Source organism: Oncorhynchus kisutch, linkage group LG20, assembly GCF_002021735.2.
Source record: "Oncorhynchus kisutch isolate 150728-3 linkage group LG20, Okis_V2, whole genome shotgun sequence".
NCBI lineage: Eukaryota > Metazoa > Chordata > Actinopteri > Salmoniformes > Salmonidae > Oncorhynchus > Oncorhynchus kisutch.
Genome location: NC_034193.2, coordinates 44,039,689 through 44,059,791, shown reverse-complemented (window position 1 = coordinate 44,059,791; position 20,103 = coordinate 44,039,689). Strand labels below are relative to the sequence as shown.

The 20,103-nt window shown below is 44.2% G+C and overlaps 1 protein-coding gene across 1 annotated transcript in view; it reads right to left on the bottom strand.

The window, feature by feature from the left end:
• The window catches only part of LOC109865295 (serine/threonine-protein kinase N1), a 65,510-nt gene extending 46,597 nt beyond the window's left edge, over positions 1–18,913 (bottom strand). The window contains exon 1 of the mRNA XM_031799163.1: positions 18,113–18,913. Within this exon, the coding sequence (XP_031655023.1) occupies positions 18,113–18,133 (21 nt within the window). The 5' untranslated portion in view covers positions 18,134–18,913. The remainder of the gene's footprint in view (positions 1–18,112) is intronic.
• Positions 18,914–20,103: the final 1,190 nt, after the last annotated feature.

The following is a 20,103-nucleotide window of genomic DNA, read 5'->3' as shown; positions in this document are numbered from 1 at the left end:
AACAAAGAGTTGCAGTCTGTTTTGGAATGAGTGGCCAGTAATAAACTGGTCCTGAACATCTCTAAAACTAAGAGCACTGTATTTGGTACAAATCATTCATTGTTCTAGACCTCAGGTGAATCAGGTAATGCATGGTCTGGCTGTTGAACAAGTTGAGGAGACTAATTACGTGGCGTTACTTTAGATTGTAAACTGTCATGGTCAAAACATATAGATTCAATGGTTGTAAAGATGGGGAGAGGTCTGGTTGTAATAAAGAGATGCTCTGCTTTTTTGACACCACACTCCAAAAAGCAAGTCCTGCAGGCTCTAGTTTTGTCTAATCTTGATTATTGTCCAGTCGTGTGGTCCAGTGCTGCAAGGAAAGACCTAGTTAAGCTGCAGCTGGCCCAGAACAGAGCGGCACGATTTGCTCTTAATTGTAATCAGAGGGTTGATATAAATACTATGCATGCCGGTCTCTCTTGGCAAGAGTTGAGGAGAGACTGACTGCATCCCTTCTTCTTTTTTATAAGAAACATTGTGTTGAAAATCCCAAATGGTTTGCATAGTCAACTTACACATAGCTCTGACACACACACTTATCCCACCAGACATGCCATCAGGAGTCTTTTCACAGTCCCCAAATCCAGAACAAATTCAAGAAAGCGTACAGTATTCTATAGAGCCCTAATTGGATGGAACTTCCTTCCATCTCATATTGCTCAAATAAACAGCAAACCTGGTTTCGAAAAGCAGATAAAGCAACACCTCGTGGCACAACGCCTCTCCTCTATTTGACCTAGATAGTTTGTGTGTATGCATTGATATGTAGGCTACGTGTTCCTTTTTTCAAATGCATGTAGTTCTGTCTTTGAGCTGTTCTTGTCTATTGATGTTCTGTATTATGTCATTCTGTATTAAGATAAGTTTCATGTTTTGTGTGGACCCCAGGAACAGTAGCTGCTGCTTTGCAACAGCTAATGGGGATCCTAATAAAATACCAAAATACCAAATACCAAAGTTGGGTGTTTTTCATGGTTCGGGCTAGGCCCCTTAGTTCCAGTGAAGGTAAATCTTAACGCTACAGTATACACCGTCCTTCTGACTTCATGGCAAGAGTTTGGGAAGGCCCTTTCCTGTTTCAGCATGACAATGCCCCGTGCACAAAGCGAGGTCCATACAGAAATGGTTTGTCGAGATCGGTGTGGAACTTGACTGGCCTGCAAAGAGCCCTGACCTCAACCCTGTCGAACACCTTTGGGATGCCGACTATGAGCCTGGCCTAATCGCTCAACATCTGTGCCCGACTTCACTAATGCTTGTGGCTGAATGGAAGCAAGTACCCACAGCAATGTTCGAACATCTAGTGGAAAGCCTTTCCAGAAGACTGGAGGCTGTTATAACTACTAATTTTGAAAATTACTCTCTCCAGAAATAAGTCTCTCACGGTTGCCGCCTGCTACCGACCCCCCTCAGCTCCCAGCTGTGCCCTGGACACCATTTGTGAATTGATCGCCCCCCATCTAGCTTCAGAGTTTGTTCTGTTAGGTGACCTAAACTGGGATATGCTTAACACCTCGCCAGTCCTACAATCTAAGCTAGATGCCCTCAATCTCACACAAATCATCAAGGAACCCACCAGGTACAACCCTAACTCTGTAAACAAGGGCACCCTCATAGACGTCATCCTGACCAACTGGCCCTCCAAATACACCTCCGCTGTCTTCAACCAGGATCTCAGCGATCACTGCCTCATTGCCTGTATCCGCTACGGAGCCGCAGTCAAACGACCACCCCTCATCACTGTCAAACGCTCCCTAAAACACTTCTGTGAGCAGGCCTTTCTAATCGACCTGGCCCGGGTATCCTGGAAGGACATTGACCTCATCCCGTCAGTTGAGGATGCCTGGTCATTCTTTAAAAGTAACTTCCTCACCATTTTAGATAAGCATGCTCCGTTCAAAAAATGCAGAACTAAGAACAGATACAGCCCTTGGTTCACCCCAGACCTGACTGCCCTCGACCAGCACAAAAACATCCTGTGGCGGACTGCAATAGCATCGAATAGTCCCCGTGATATGCAACTGTTCAGGGAAGTCCGGAACCAATACACGCAGTCAGTCAGGAAAGCTAAGGCCAGCTTCTTCAGGCAGAAGTTTGCATCCTGTAGCTCCAACTCCAAAAGGTTCTGGGACACCGTGAAGTCCATGGAGAACAAGAGCACCTCCTCCCAGCTGCCCACTGCACTGAGGCTAGGTAACACGGTCACCACTGATAAATCCATGATTATCGAAAACTTCAATAAGCATTTCTCAACGGCTGGCCATGCCTTCCGCCTGGCTACTTCAACCTCGGCCAACAGCTCCGCCCCCCCCGCAGCTCCTCGCCCAAGCCTCTCCAGGTTCTCCTTTAACCAAACACAGATAGCAGATGTTCTGAAAGAGCTGCAAAACCTGGACCCGTACAAATCAGCTGGGCTTGACAATCTGGACCCTCTATTTCTGAAACTATCTGCCACCATTGTCGCAACCCCTATTACCAGCCTGTTCAACCTCTCTTTCATATCGTCTGAGATCCCCAAGGATTGGAAAGCTGCCGCAGTCATCCCCCTCTTCAAAGGGGGAGACACCCTGGACCCAAACTGTTACAGACCTATATCCATCCTGCCCTGCCTATCTAAGGTCTTCGAAAGCCAAGTCAACAAACAGGTCACTGACCATCTCGAATCCCACCGCACCTTCTCCGCTGTGCAATCTGGTTTCCGAGCCGGTCATGGGTGCACCTCAGCCACACTCAAGGTACTCAACGATATCATAACCGCCATCGATAAAAGACAGTACTGTGCAGCCGTCTTCATCGACCTTGCCAAGGCTTTCGACTCTGTCAATCACCATATTCTTATCGGCAGACTCAGGAGCCTCGGTTTTTCGGATGACTGCCTTGCCTGGTTCACCAATTACTTTGCAGACAGAGTTCAGTGCGTCAAATCGGAGGGCATGTTGTCTGGTCCTCTGGCAGTCTCTATGGGGGTGCCACAGGGTTCAATTCTCGGGCCGACTCTTTTCTCTGTGTATATCAATGATGTTGCTCTTGCTGCGGGCGATTCCCTGATCCACCTCTACGCAGACGACACCATTCTATATACCTTCGGCCCGTCTTTGGACACTGTGCTATCTAACCTCCAAACAAGCTTCAATGCCATACAACACTCCTTCCGTGGCCTCCAACTGCTCTTAAACGCTAGTAAAACCAAATGCATGCTTTTCAACCGGTCGCTGCCTGCACCCGCATGCCCGACTAGCATCACCACCCTGGATGGTTCCGACCTAGAATATGTGGACGTCTATAAGTACCTAGGTGTCTGGCTAGACTGCAAACTCTCCTTCCAGACTCATATCAAACATCTCCAATCGAAAATCAAATCAAGAGTCGGCTTTCTATTCCGCAACAAAGCCTCCTTCACTCACGCCGCCAAGCTTACCCTAGTAAAACTGACTATCCTACCGATCCTCGACTTCGGCGATGTCATCTACAAAATGGCTTCCAACACTCTACTCAGCAAACTGGATGCAGTCTATCACAGTGCCATCCGTTTCGTCACTAAAGCACCTTATACCACCCACCACTGCGACTTGTATGCTCTAGTCGGCTGGCCCTCGCTACATATTAGTCGCCAGACCCACTGGCTCCAGGTCATCTACAAGTCCATGCTAGGTAAAGCTCCGCCTTATCTCAGCTCACTGGTCACGATGGCAACACCCATCCGTAGCACGCGCTCCAGCAGGTGTATCTCACTGATCATCCCTAAAGCCAACACCTCATTTGGCCGCCTTTCGTTCCAGTACTCTGCTGCCTGTGACTGGAACGAATTGCAAAAATCGCTGAAGTTGGAGACTTTTATCTCCCTCACCAACTTCAAACATCAGCTATCTGAGCAGCTAACCGATCGCTGCAGCTGTACATAGTCTATTGGTAAATAGCCCACCCTTTTTCACCTACCTCATCCCCATACTGTTTTAATTTATTTACTTTTCTGCTCTTTTGCACACCAATATCTCTACCTGTACATGACCATCTGATCATTCATCACTCCAGTGTTAATCTGCAAAATTGTAATTATTTGCCTACCTCCTCATGCCTTTTGCACACATTGTATATAGACTCCCCCTTTGGTTTCTACTGTGTTATTGACTTGTTAATTGTTTACTCCATGTGTAACTCTTTGTTGTCTGCTCACACTGCTATGCTTTATCTTGGCCAGGTCGCAGTTGCAAATGAGAACTTGTTCTCAACTAGCCTACCTGGATAAATAAAGGTGAAATAAAAAAATAAAAAAATAAAAAATAAATAACAGCAACTCCATATCAATGCCCATGATTTTGAAATTAGATGTTCGACGATCAGGTGTAATGAGAACTTCTAGTAGTCCATCTTTTGATTATAGCTAGCTTAATTTGAGTCAACTGCTCCTGCTGAGGTCAGGCTCCGTTCAACACTAGCTTCTAACTTCCTCCTTCTAGCCAGCTAGTTTTAGCTAGCTAACTGGCTAATAGCCAGAGCCTTTGAGTACCTAGCTAGGTAGACATCTGACTGAAATATCAGCAACTATTTACCAGTTTTAGACTCATTCTCCAAGAGTCAGGGGTTCTGTTGACACGACAGGACTCAAGGGATGTAAAAAATAAAATAATAAAAAATCCCTCTGTCAGCGATGTCTCTCTGCTACTTGCCACTGTAGATCTGGGCTACGGTAGTTAGTTTCACCTCTCCGCCGATGTCGTGGATGGAGTTTCCCGTTGGACAGAGTGGTGAAAGAATGAGCTGCCAACAAGGTAAATCAGGCGAACATGATTCCACTCATTCCGAGAGGTAGGCACGATTACAACTCCGATCAAGAAGCCTTCTGAGCGTTGATCAATGCTGGGAATGTAATAATATGTGGGTAAACGTTAATGAACAAAATACAAAAAGGTGAGTCAATGCTAATTTCACTAGTAAAAAAGGTGCGTAAACAGAGTTTACCTTCCACTACATCCCCATTTGGGTCTGGTAAAACCCATTCATAAACATCAATATCCTGCCGGGCAGGATAGGATCTACATCTGCCCAGCATTATAGCTATCGATGTGACGTTTGGCGGCGCCTAATCAGTCAGTTCTGTACCTGCCTGGCTGAGTGGCAGTGTGGGTGGAATGAGCGAGCTCGCCTTGCAACCAGAGCTCGAGACAAGCAAGGAAATAAAACTCTGTGGTCTGCCTGGAAATTAATTTACAATATCAATAGATTCTTCATATAAACATACTTGATCATTTTCTGTTCTCCTCTCATTTCACTGTACCGCTTACACCTTCTGTAGCCTGCGCATGCGACAAATAAACTTTGATTTGATATAGTGTGTGTTTACCAGGTACCAATGTGAAGAACAACATGACCTGCACCCAAGTCAGATTAGGATATAGGCCCAGGACTAGATAACGTGTATTGTTACCTGGAGTTTTTCCTTATTGTAGGCCACTACTTTCACCACTTTTAGTCTTGAAAGCTTTGGTTGTTTAACTACCCTATCTTACTCACCCTGTTAAGCACATGGCCTCCCACGTGAATCCTTAAAGAGATGGGTAGGGCTAAGGCTTAAGAGGGTGTGAACGATGCTGAATAGGTGTAGACAAAGAAGAGCTCTCCAGTAGGTGTACCAAAACATTTATAGAGCCATTTTTCTCAAAAGTGGGATTACAAGTTTATCAACTTTCAAAGCATAACTACTTTCCCATTGTTCCTCAACTACTGTGTATGATCTACCATTTCGTAGCTCTGAGTCGTTGCTTTTATCCAATGTAAAAAAAATGTTTAAAAAAAACAATTGCTACACAAGACCGAATCGAGGTGCTCGGTTACATATATCAAGGCCCTACATGTATCCACTTTCAAAGTGAATGCTTTTGTTTACAGGTTTTGTTTTAATTTAACATTGGAAAATGCGGCAGTAAAACTAAATGTTGTGCCTTTTTAATGCAACGCCTTGCTGTTATTAGATCGCAAAGCAGAATTCACTTAGCTAAACTTTTAGAAATGACCAGTCCACTGTATCACCCATAGCCTAAAAATGCATCTCATGTGCAAGTGCACTGTTCAGCTCACATGTGCAGGCTGGGGGACATTTAGGACGTATTCTAGTGCGGATCGCTAAAATAATGATTATGACAACAAGTCAGATATTATGGCAACACTATAGCAAAGACGTTCTGGTGTGGTTTAAAAACCTGGAAGCCAAGCTCGAGTTATCAGTGTAGACTGTTATCACCTGGACATGTTGAAATATCTTCATGCCTGGAATAAAAACCTTCAGTCTTCTGTGATAATGGTCAATTTATTGAGAGAAAAAAAATGAATTGTAAGGGGGTAAGATTGGAAAAAGGCGAATCCCGTCCGAATCCTCCTCTGGAATAATGGACATTCTGAGGGTAATAACTACATAACCAATGTTCTCTAGTGATACTGCAAAGTGGGTTTTATTCCTGTTAGCTCCTAGTAGAGAAAAGAGCCTATGAACTCAAGATCAATTAGGCCTGCGACGCAAAATGCACTATGTGTGCTGGGGGGCCGAAACGTGCATCACATTAAGTCCGTTACCGTTAAAGGAAACATTTTATTTTTCACCGTTATCATCTCCAGCATCAACATAAGTTAAAATGGTGCATTTCTATGTTTGGTAATAAAAACAAACAAACTGGAAGATAAGTGTTTCCAATGACATCAACCAATTAGTTGGAAACACTTATCTTCCTCTACCTTTTTTTTTAAACAAAACATTGAAATGCACCATTGTCACATACAGTTGAAGTCGGAGGTTTATACATACACCTTAGCCAAATACATTTAAACTCAGTTTTTCACAATTCCTGATATTTAATCCTAGTACAAATTCCCTTGGTCAGTTAGGATCACCACATTATTTTAAGAATGTGAAATGTCAGAATAATAGTAGAGAGAATGATTTATTTCAGCTTTTATTTCTTTCATCACATTCCCAGTGGGTCAGAAGTTTACATACAGTCAATTAGTATTTGGAAGCATTGCCTTTAAATTGTTTAACTTGGGTCAAACATTTTGGGGTAGCCTTCCACAAGCCTTCCATAAGTTGGGTGAATTTTGGCCCATTCCTCCTGGCAGAGCTGGTGTACCTGAGTCAGGTTTGTAGGCCTCCTTGCTCGCACACACTTTTTTAGTCCTGCCCACAAATGTTCTATAGGATTGAGGTCAGGTCTTTGTGATGGCCACTCCAATACCTTGACAGTGTTGTCCTTAAGTCATTTTGCAATAACTTTGTGCGTTCATCACTAGGAGACAGAACGCGTCTCCCTCCTGAGCGGTATGACGGCTGCATGATCCCATGGTGTTTATACTTGCATACTATTGTTTGTACAGATGAACGTGGTAACTTCAGGCATTTGGAAATTGCTCCCAAGGATGAACCAGACTTGTGGAGGTCTTGACTGATTTCTTTTGATTTTCCCATGATGTCAAGCAAAGAGGCACTGAGTTTGAAGGTAGGCCATGAAATTCATCCACAGGTACACCTCCAATTGACTCAAATGATGTCAATTAGCCTATCATAATCTTCTAAAGCCATGACATAATTTTCTGGAACTTTCCAAGCTGTTTAAAGGTACAGTCAACTTAGTGTATGTAGCGTATTCTGACCCACTGGAATTGTGATACAGTGAATTATAAGTGAAATAATCTGTCTATAAATAATTGTTGTAAAAATGACTTGTGTCATGCACAAAGTAGATGTCCTAACCTACTTGCCAAAACTATAGTTTGTTAACAAGAAATTTGTGGAGTGGTTGAAAAACGAGTGACTCCAACCTAAGTGTATGTAAACTACCGACTTCAACTGTATGTCGATGTTGGAGTAGTGCAGGAGATGATGAATATGAAGTTGAACAAATTTGAAATGTCCCTTTAAGGTTAGGCTGATGTCTTTGGCTAAGTGAATCCAGGACTTGCAGAGACAAGTCAACACCACAGCAGGAGTGGATCCTGAGGTTGAGTGACACATTAGTTAAAGCTAGAACCCTTCATTGAAACAATAACAAATTGTTTAGGTAGAAAGCTGAGGGCCTGGAGAAATGTTTCCACTCAAATTCATAGACGGAGTTTAGGATGCAAGTACTGATCATCCAAGGTATCACAATTATAGTTTAAACCATGTTGAGGTTATACAGTGTTTGTTTACATTCACATTGTTTACAAACATTGGAGTAAAACAGGCTTATATGTTTTGGGTTCTGAACTAAGCTCATGCGGCATTATTCTTTAACAAAAATCATTCATTTATAAGTCCAAAAATGGATGTGGCAAAAATAATTCTGGCTTTAATAATAGTAGTTGGCTATGTTCAGCCAGAAAACAAAAACAAAGTCCGCGTCTGAAATGACACCTTTGTAGTTCACTGTGGGGGAAATAGGCCACAGTCTAACCATTCTTGGAACATGTAAGTGGGCGTGGAAGAGATTGGTTTTATTTTTGTGCCAAAAACCAATGCTTGTTAAGAGGATGAGGACACTGGTTCTCTGCTTCAATTTCCTGCAGGATACTTATTCGATACAGCATCAAGGTTTAATGATGGGTCATGGCCACTGGCATGACTGTGTGTGTGTGTGTGTGTGTGTGTGTGTGTGTGTGTGTGTGTGTGTGTGTGTGTGTGTCAGCTGAGACTCATTCTGTCCATAGATAGAGGAGGTAGAGAGATGGGCAGATGTATTACGGCAGGCAAAACCAATTACACACATAATCGCATGGGAAAAGAACATTACGGTTGAAGGGGATGAGAACAAGGAGTTGAGAACAGATCGACATGTTTCAGGGGGGTTAAACGTGGTTTGGGTTGGGAGTGGGGAGGATTTCTCTACTAATCAAGAATAGATGGCAGGGTATATGAAAGTGATGGTTGGATTGCTACGGGACGGGATGTTTTCAAATCATTACGTAGGATGGAATAGAGTTGGGGAAGGTTACGGCTGGATGGACACACTTCCGTGTTATTTCCAATGATAGATTTCACACACAACTAACAACCCTTTAGAACTATGTGGTAAAGTTTTTAAAAAATGCATCAAAACATTTCATTATGGTATTTGTATGGAGAATACTGTATGGGATGGACACACTAACCTACTCCTCTCACTTCCGCCTCTGTCGGGTCACTGCGCCCCACAGCACCCTGGTTAGTGGTGTGTGTGTTAGTGTGCACGAGACCTCTTAAAGTGGTACTGTAACTAGAATGACCCTCTCCAGTGTTTCTTTGTGGTCACAGCTGGACTACTCGGCTCAGCTCCTTGTGTTGTTTTAAAAGACTTCTCAATAACAGCTGGATCACAAGTAGAAAAGACTAGTCCACGTGTGGCGGTCCTGTTCCTGTGTGTGTGGCGTGCATACAGTAAGAGATAGGAGGTTCGTTTCCAGGAGAGTGGCGGGCTGCAACGTGGTGCTGCTGAACCGTGACTAACAGCCAACTGTGAAGAACTACTGCCTGTCTGCCTGGGAGCCCCCACAGTGCCAGAGAATAGCAGAGCTCTCACACAGGGGGAATACAAGTGTGTGTGTGTGTGTGTGTGTGTGTGTGTGTGTGTGTGTGTGTGTGTGTGTGTGTGTGTGTGTGTGTGTGTGTGTGTGCGTGCGTGTGCGTGCGTGTGCGTGCGTGTCAGAGCACCAGAGTGAAACAGCAGGGCCAGAAGGCATGAGCCCCGTGCAGGAGACACGGCTCTTCAAAATGAACGGCACAGTGACAGCGGCAGAACATCAGCTACATTGTAGGCTGTTGTAGCACAATGGTCTGAACGCCGGGAGAGAGTCAAGAGATGCATTTCATCCGAGTCAACGTGGAACTTAATCTTTGCAAAAGAGAGCTATCAAATCCTGGGAAGATAGAGGAAATAGCCTACATACGTCTCAACTTAGTTGAAGGCTTCCTTTTAGCTCCCAGCAGAGCAAAGAGCCTATGAACTAAAGATCAATTAAGCTTATGGCTCAGAATGCACTGTGTGGGCTGGGGGCCGATACTTTACATTGCATCACAACAGTTACCGTTAAGGTTAGGCTACAGGTTGCATGACAAGTTCAGCAGGTCTGTGGCTAACTGAACCCAGGACTTGCAGAGACAAGTCAACACCACAGCAGGAATGGACCCTGAGGTTCGAGTGACACATTGATTAATAATAGTAGTTGGACTTGTTAAAAAAAAAAACTAAAAAGGCTTCATCTGGAATAGCACCCTAGCAGGTATCTGGAATAGCACCCTAGCAGGTATCTGGAATAGCACCCTAGCAGGTATCTGGAATAGCACCCTAGCAGTGCACTATAGGGAATAGGCCACAGGGTGCCATTTCAGACGCATCCAGAGTGAAACATGTAAGAGGACGTGGAAGAGATTGGTTCAACGGTTGGTCTCTTTTAGGGTCTGAGACCAATGCTTGTTAATGGGATGAGGACACTGGTCCTCTGATTCAATTCCCTGTTGAATCCTTATTCAATACATACAGCATCAAGGTTTAGTTCTGGATCATGGCTACTTTTAACCAAGGCATGTGTGTGACAGTTTGTGTATTTTTGTGATTGTGTGTGTGTGTGTGTGTGTGTGTGTGTGTGTGTGACAGCCGAGACTCATCTTATCTATAGATTGAGTGGGAGAGAGATGGGCATGTGTCTGACGGCAGCCAAAACCAAATTACACACATAATCGCATGGGAAAAGAACATTACAGTTGAAGGGGATGAGAACAAGGAGTTGAGAACAGATCGACATGTTTCAGGGGGGTTAAATGTGGTTTGGGTTGGGAGTGGGGAGGATTTCTCTACTAATCAAGAATAGATGGCAGGGTATATGAAAGTGATGGTTGTATTGCTACGGGACGGGATGTTTTCAAATCATTACGTAGGATGGATTAGAGTTGGGGAAGGTTACAGCTGGATGGACACACTTCCGTGTTATTTCCAATGATAGATTTCACACACAACTAACAACTCTTTAGAACTATGTGGTAAAGTAATAAAATGCTTCAAAACATTACATCATGACTCATTTCATTAGCAACTTATCCTTTTTGGTCTGCCACCTCATTCCATCCTTGTCTGCCACCTCATTCCATCCTTGTCTGCCACCTCATTCCATCCTCGTCTGCCACCTCATTCCATCCTCGTCTGCCACCTCATTCCATCCTCGTCTGCCACCTCATTCCATCCTCGTCTGCCACCTCATTCCATCCTCGTCTGCCACCTCATTCCATCCCCGTCTGCCACCTCATTCCATCCTCGTCTGCCACCTCATTCCATCCCTGTCTGCCACCTCATTCCATCCTCGTCTGCCACCTCATTCCATCCCTGTCTGCCACCTCATTCCATCCTCGTCTGCCATCTCATTCCATCCTCGTCTGCCACCTCATTCCATCCCTGTCTGCCACCTCATTCCATCCTCGTCTGCCACCTCATTCCATCCCTGTCTGCCACCTCATTCCATCCTCGTCTGCCATCTCATTCCATCCTCGTCTGCCACCTCATTCCATCCGTCTGCCACCTCATTCCATCCGTCTGCCACCTCATTCCATCCTCGTCTGCCACCTCATTCCATCCGTCTGCCACCTCATTCCATCCTCGTCTGCCATCTCATTCCATCCTCGTCTGCCACCTCATTCCATCCTCGTCTGCCAACTCATTCCATCCCCGTCTGCCACCTCATTCCATCCTCGTCTGCCACCTCATTACATCCTCGTCTGCCACCTCATTCTATCCTCGTCTCCCATCTCTGAGAGTGTTTTAGTCTCTGTAGCTTCACATCCCGCCTTAACCACAAACTGCTCCATTGACTCTGAATGGGACGACATCCCAAAGGGGCCTCTAATCTGCTGTAAATGGGCCAGGTAGCGGTGTGTGTGAGTGTGTCAGACACCACAGAGTAGACTAGGCATAAAACTATGAGCTCATCCTCCCCTGACAGCCATTGCCATGGCAGCACAGCTCCAGGTAACACACTTGACACACCTGTCTCCTGTCCTCTGCACCTCCCGACTGTCCGCCCAGATGACTCAAGCCACGCCCATTTCAGAGGCAGGTGGATATTCAAGTGTGTGATACTGTGGGACTCAATTCTTCAGAATTTGTTATAGAGAATACTGATACTCTAACAGGAAATTAATCAGAATAGTTATAGAGAATACTGACACTAACAGGAAATTAATCCGAATAGTTATAGAGAATACTGACACTAACAGGAAATTAATCCGAATAGTTATAGAGAATACTGACACTAACAGGAAATGAATGCAAAAAAAGTTTTTTCTACAATATTACCTTTGTATATTATTTTTCCATTCAACCACAGAACAAACACTGGGGATCTTTTACACTGAGTGAACCAGCCTCTCTCTCAAAATGTCATCTGTGTAACCTGATTTGTAGTAGAATCATATAAGAGGATTGTTAAAAGAGAGAGAGGCCTTATTCCCTAGAGTCATTTATACCGTCATTGCCAAAGAGTAGACACACTCAGTAGACAGGGGTCTGAGAGTGGGTGACACACACACACACACACACACACACACACACACTCAAAATCATATTTACAGTTCTGACTGAACAACCCAAACACAATTTCAATGTTTACTTCCCTTCAATACATCATACCCATTCTACCATGCAATGTACACAATCCACAGCAGTTATGAAAAAGCCCATCTGGGATTTAGTTGTTTGATTTCATCTTTACTCTGCTGAAGTAGTGTAACTAACGTCCGGCACCTTTGAAGATAAAATCGGGCACACAGTCACACTGTCTGCCCTGAAGTGAAACAAATAGGCTAACAGTGGGAAAACCCAACACTGAACATGTCTAACGACACAGTGACAAATTTCTGTCGAAGTGTTTAAATGGATAGTTTGGGTTGTATCTACTTTCCCAGAGTCAGATGAACTTGTGGATACCATTATGAAGAGCGTTAGAGGTAGTTTCGCGGGCCAATGTTAACTAGCGTCAGCGCAATGACTAGAAGTCTATGGGAACAGCTTGGCGCAATGACGAAGTCTACAGTCTTCTAGTCATTGCGCTAAAGCTAGTTAACAACTTCCTTCAAACTGCCCGGGGAGACATGAAAATGGTATCCACAAGTTTGTCTGACTCTGGGGAAGTTGCCAAAATCCTGAACTATCCCAATAAAAAAAAAGACTTCTCTTATCTAATTATCCCCATTGGGTGATAAGATCCTGAGGTCCCATCCCTCCATAATCAGCGTGGAAAACGCAGAGTCGGCGAAAGAGAGAAGGGAGAGAGCAGCTGGTGCGTGGCCACGTTCCATCAGAGGCTCCATTGCCTGTGAGTGGACACACACACACAGGCAGGGCCAGGCAAGGCCCCCTGGGCAGAGGCAAAGTCTGGCCACGGTGTATGGAACAAGAGAAAGACGAAAGAAGAGTGGAGAGGTGAAGTCATGGCAGGGTGTGAACTGTGGATGAGGTGGGGACTGGGGAGGGGGGGGGCTGCAACAGAGGGGCGAGGTCATTAGGTCATGAGAACGGCAGGATGTTTGCACAGGGGATGGCAGGGAGAGACATAGGACAAAATACGCAGGGTACGCATTGGACACACATGCACACACACAAAACTAGGGCTTCGCTATGCAAACCAGCTGGCCCAAATAGGCAAACACATCTACACAAACAACACACACTCATACCACACACACATCTACTCAAACCCAGACTCACACGTGAAAGCAGGTCAACACGAAAGTGATTACTCCACCCCGACCTGTGTGTCATTGACAAACACACATAAACAAACACACTCCCACACAAAACAAACAGACACAGCCATGATGCCACACCATGGGGCCTTGCTTTAACCTATTAGTGAGGGTGTGGCCACCCAGGATAGGATGAGGAAACACAGTGCATTGGTGAACGTGATCTGGGGCTGCAGTCGGGACAATGGGGGCCATTGTGCTGCTATGGCCAGAACCTCATCATCAGCATAATGCCCTTTACAGCCCCCACCACCACCACCCCCACCATCACACTCACACAGCCACACTGTGCTACTGGGAGCGGGGAACAGACAGCCAGCATGGACACCGCATGGAGACACTGTCCATGCACAGTGGCCAGTAAGAAAACAGTGCATGGACTGTGTCGACCAGCAAGAGCCAAGATCAAAGATAGTGGCGGCCAATAGGGACATCAAATGCGGGCAGTCAGTGACAGCCAGTAAGGACACAGTCCTGTGCTTGGGACTGTCTCAGTTAACAAGAAAAGTTCTGCTGATAAGAGTCAATAAGGAAATACCCTTCTCCTCTATATCGTGAGATCATAAGTCCTATTCCTCTTAAATACAAAATAAAAATTATCAAAGAAGTAGCTTAAGCAACTCAATTGTGAACAGCATGGCTCTCATTGTCTCTGGTAGCATGTTGTTTATTTAACTAGGCAAGTCAGTTAAGAACAAATTCTTATTTTACAACGACGGCCTAATGCATTAGCTAGTGTATGTCTGCCTACACGGCCACAGGGCCTTGGCTTGCTGAGAAAGCCTGAGATATGTGCATAGCAGTCTCATTACGTCATGCAGCTGTTTAGGTGAATGATCCGTATGCATTACCCAGAGTGTCGGTCTTTAGTGTGTGTGTGTGTGTGTGTGTGTGTGTGTGTGTGTGTGTGTGTGTGTGTGAACATGCAAAACTGAAAAAAAGTGTACAGTTGAAGTAGGAAGTTTACATACTGTTAGGTTGGAGTCATTAAAACCTGTTTTTCAACCACTCCACAAATTTCTTGTTAACAAACTATAGTTTTGGGAAGTCGGTTAGGACATCTACTTTGTGCTAATGACACAAGTCATTTTTCCAACAATTGTTTACAGACAGATTATTTCACTTAGAATTAATTCACTGTGCCACAATTCCAGTAGGTCAGAAGTTTACATACACTAAGTTGACTGTGCCTTTAAACAGCTTGGACAATTCCAGAAAATGAAATCATGGCTTTAGAGGCTTCTGATAGGCTAATTGACATAATTTGAGTCAATTGGAGGTGTACCTGTGGATGTATTTCAAGGCCTACCTTCAAACTCAGTGTCTCTGTGCTTGACATCATGGGAAAATCAAAAGAAATCAGCCAAGACCTCAGAAAAAAAATTGTAGACCTCCACAAGTCTGGTTCATCCTTGGGATCAATTTCCAAACGCCTGAAGGTACTACGTTCATCTGTACAAACAGTAGTACGCAAGTATAAACACCATGGGACCACACAGCCGTCATACCGCTCAGGAAGGAGACATGTTCTGTCTCCTAGAGATGAACGTACTTTGGTGCGAAAAGTGCAAATAAATCCCAGAACAACAGCAAAGGACCTTGTGAAGATGCTGGATGAAACAGGAACAAAAGTATCTATATCCACAGTAAAAACTAGCCCTATATTGACATAACCTGAAAGGCAGCTCAGCAAAGAAGAAGCCACTGCTCCAAAATCGCCATAAAAAAGCCAGACTACGGTTTGCAACTGCACATGGGGACAAAGATCATACTTTTTGGAGAAATGTCCTCTGGTCTGATGAAACAAAAATAGAACATAATGACCATTGTTATGTTTGGAGGAAAAGGGGGGAGGCTTGCAAGCCGAAGAACACCATCCCAACCGTGAAGCACGGGTGTGGCAGCATCATGTTGTGGGGGTGCTTTGCTGCAGGAGGGACTGCACTTCACAAAATACATAGCATCATGAGGAAGGACAATTATATGGATATATTGAAGCAACATCTCAAGACATCAGTCAAGAAGTTAAAGCTTGGTCACAAATGTGTCATCCAAATGGACAATGAACCCAAGCATACTTCCAAAGTCGTGGCAAAATGGCTTAAGGACAACAGAGTCAAGGTATTGGAGTGGCCATCATAAAGACCTGACCTCAATCATATAAAAAATGTGTGGGCAGATCTGAAAAAGTGTGTGCGAGCAAGGAGGCCTACAAACCTGACTCAGTTACACAAGCTCTGTCAGGAGGAATGGGCCAAAATTCACCCAACTTATTGTGGGAAGCTACCCAAAACATTTGACCCAAGTTAAACAATTTTAAAGGCAATGCTACCAAATACTAATTGAGTGTATGTAAACTTCTGACCCACTGGGAATGTGATGAAATAAATAAAAGCTGAAATAAATCATTCTCTCTACAATTAATCTGACATTTCACATTCTTAAAATAAGGTGGTGATCCTAACTGACCTACGACAGGGAATTTGTACTTGGATTAAATGTCAGGAATTGTGAAAAACAGAGTTTAAATGTATTTGGCTAAGGTGTATGTAAACTTCCAACTATAGATGAATATACGTTCATGGATATTTGATTCAACGTTCTCCTTTCTAAAACTTCTACTATCACAAACTTACATCCCACTAGTTACAATACATTTACATCCCTGTCCCCCCACCCCCACCCGTGACCTTTAGGAGGAAGTGTGACGCTGTTTGGGTACAGATTCCTATTCGACTTATTTTGTATCAGTCTTCCTGTGTGTGTGGGGAACAAAAGGGTGTGCTGTGAAGAAGCTAAACCTCCCCACCACTGAAGACATTGGAGTCTGATGATTATGACAGACTTTATCAACTGCCAGACCAGCAGAGGTCTTCAGTTTGAGTCACCAGACCAGTGTACGTGTTGGATGAGGGGATAATGGCTCCCTGTCTGTGCCCCCAAACCAGAGTTCCCACTTCGTCACTGTGGCTTGAGTCAGTCCCCCAAGCTTGCCCTCCTCCATTGTGTGTGAACCCCGAGAGAGAGAGAGAGAGAGAGGTGACAACCTCCTGCCTGGTACTGCTTTCTAGTATTATCTTGTACTGTAGCTATACAAATAATTGGCTACTGTGCCAAGCATGGAATCGTAAGCCCAGTTGGGCCTATTTGGGGAAGACGTTTTAAGTTCCAACAAACGAGAGAAATTGGAATGGGTTTGAAAACCTGAATGAATAAATCAGCCCTGATAAGAGTCTGATAAAAGATTCATGTGAAATAGTACAGAACCCATGTGGCAAGCAGTGTGACTAGAAGACATCACCAAGGCTAGTTACTAAAGAAGGGTGAAGTAACTTACTAACCCAGTACAGAGCTTTAACAACAGTCAGATGAGAAGCAGCATTTAAACAGGACGCATTATTCAACACACTTCTTGCCTTACTTTACTACAAACAGAGAGTTGGGTTCATGACTTGCTGAAACACGAGGTAAATGCTGAGGTAAAAACTTGTCACTAAACTAGAGCAGAGGCAAGAGGAACTTCTGTAGCCTACAACAGTACCCACTGTTAGGATATTTTCAACGTCTTTGTGAGTGGTGGTGGCACCTGTGCTGAGTTGTTCACAACCCCCACTGTAAAGAACATCAGTCATTGCACCAACTCAGTCAAATACTGTATCAGGATACTGTCAAGTAAACTTGTCTAAATGACAAAATTACCCCAGCTCAATGTCCATCGCTTTAGTGGTGTGTATTTCTATTTTAATGGTGTGGATTTCCTTTTCGTATTTCACATTATCCTTGTAATATTTGTCAAAGACCTCGTTATAGTCGAAACGCATTACTCAAGCTGTCAGAAATGAGTTGGCAATATATTGACTGTCGCCACAAACATGTCCCCCCCCCCCCCCCCCTTGAAAAGGGTCCATTCCAAAAAGGTTGGGAGCCTTGCGACTGCTATTGGTTCTACTCAGACTCAAGGTGGTTCTGAGAACTGGTGAGGTCCACTGGGATGTGTGTGTGTATTTATGTGTTTGTGTCAAACACCCGCCCGGTATTGTGCCCGCACGGCCAGGAGCTCTTCGTATATGCATTTGGCTGCAATGAGGAACCCATGAGGAAACATGCCAAGGTGACAATGCAGGACACCACAAGTGTGTCTTGACAAAATTCAGAGCATAAAGAGCGCAATGCATCGTCATAAATCCAGTTCAATTATTATTTGACAATAGAAAAAATTGAAAATAGAACCGTATTGGGTTTCCATTGATGTCGAATGGATGATACCCCCAGCTGCAGATAACGTACATTGTAGCACCGTTGTTATTACACTGTAACGGCAACGTAACAACTTACTTGTATCGAGTCATTCGCCATCGTTGTTCTTTGTGTCGTGTTCCAGTGATGGTGCCGTTCTAGACCAGACCAACTGGACTGGACAACATGCGATTGTCCGGCGAGTGCTTACAATGGTCTTCTCCGCGAATTGAGGCAGCTAGATGATCAATTCATCCAATTGTTGCTCAAATATGTGCTCTGTCCAAAAACTCACCACTATATTCTCTGAGATAAAGGAACTTTTAAAAACAGTCCTCAGCCAATGGTCAAAGATAATCCCATTGTGTCGCCTCAACGGGCCACTGTCCAAGGAAGCTGTTTGTCTAGTTGTTCGACTAATGGTTCGTTCAACAAATACAAAATGTTCCCGGTGAGTGTCTTTAAAATGTCAGTAGGATAAAAGCATAAAACAAAACTGTTTGATTCCGTTCATTGTTCTTTTCTTTTGAGGCTAGCTATCAACAGCTAGAGCACCCGGGGAACAAATGGCACGACTCCCTCCCTATCCGCGTAACAGACTCCGAAGAGGGATAGAGATCCATTGCTAACATAAAACGCTACAGAGGCAGAAAAACTGTCGAGATCCGTCTTCGTAATAACATCCGTGAACCATGAACACGCGTCAGTCTCCCAGTATCACATGCCACAAAATCCTTCTTTCAAACGAGACTATCTTATGCTTCCCTCGAGCAAAGTACCGAATGACCGAAGGGTGTCACTCTTCGTTCGGGTTTTGGAGGGCAGAGGAATATCGCCTTGTCTGTCCGCGCATTTCCGACGATGGCTTGAGCGGGAGGCTACACATTTTTTTCTGATGGAGCTGCGCGCAGTTGCGCTGGCACAACGTATACGGTAGGTAGCAGGAGCGCGCCCAATGTATCATGTGACCATGTCCAGACCCTGGATTTGTAATTTCCAACTTCTCACATTGTACGCTGTTGCTTATCTCTTTACCCTCTCCCAGATTTGCAATTTAGCCACAAACAACTGTTACTGGTATTACTCTGCTTACAAGTAAAAATGTGCCCATGCAATCACAACCAGAAGATAAATGGAGTACAGTTACAGTAGAATAAAAAGTATATGACTAAAACATTTAATATCGCAAATCTACAAGTTACACTCATTATCTAATATTGGAAACAAGCCCAAATCTATAGTGGATACATACTATCCTACATTAAGCAACAAGCCATTAGGTCAATACATAACAATAGTCCCAAATACGAACTGAGGTAGTGTTGTGCAGAAGACGTGTGTTTGAGAGTGTGAGTGTGAGTGTGAGAGTGAGAGTGAGAGAGAGAGATAGAGGCAGGTAGCCTAGCGGTTAATAGTGTTGGGCCAGTAACCGAAAGGTTGCTGGTTCGACTTCCAAAGTTGGCAAGGTGGAAAAATATGCCGTTCTGCCCTTGAGCAAGGCAGTTAACCCCCAACAACAACTGCTTCAGAGGGGTTGGGTTAAATGCGGTAGACACATTTAAGGTTGAATGCATTCAGCTGTGCGGCTGACTAGGTATCCCCTTTCCCTATTGGCCTCCTTATCCCTACATAAGCAGAAACTCAAACTATAGCTGAATAAAACAAAAACAAATCTCAGGGCATGCAAATGGGAGATTTGCTTACAGAGAATTTGATACTGCCAGAGGGAGACTGAGACGGAAAAGCAAAGGAGCACCTGGTCATTGTTGATGATAGGTGAAAAACATCACACAAAGGCTATGAAAATGCACACCAGAAATAGCCTGCTTACACCTGATAGCGGTAATGGGCAGGCTAAATAAACATAGCCTACATTCACATCATCAAGTGTTCCATCCTATTTCCTTGGGGGCAGGAGTTTATTTAATTTTTTCTTGGTCAGTTTCCAGCCTATTGCTTGCTGGAGTATATTATGGGGAATACATCTGCAATATACTGCTAATAATGTTAATCTAGAATGAAAAATACTGTACAAAGTAGTATAGATCATGTTCTTGCCTTTGACAGTTTATCAGATCAGAGTTTTTCCT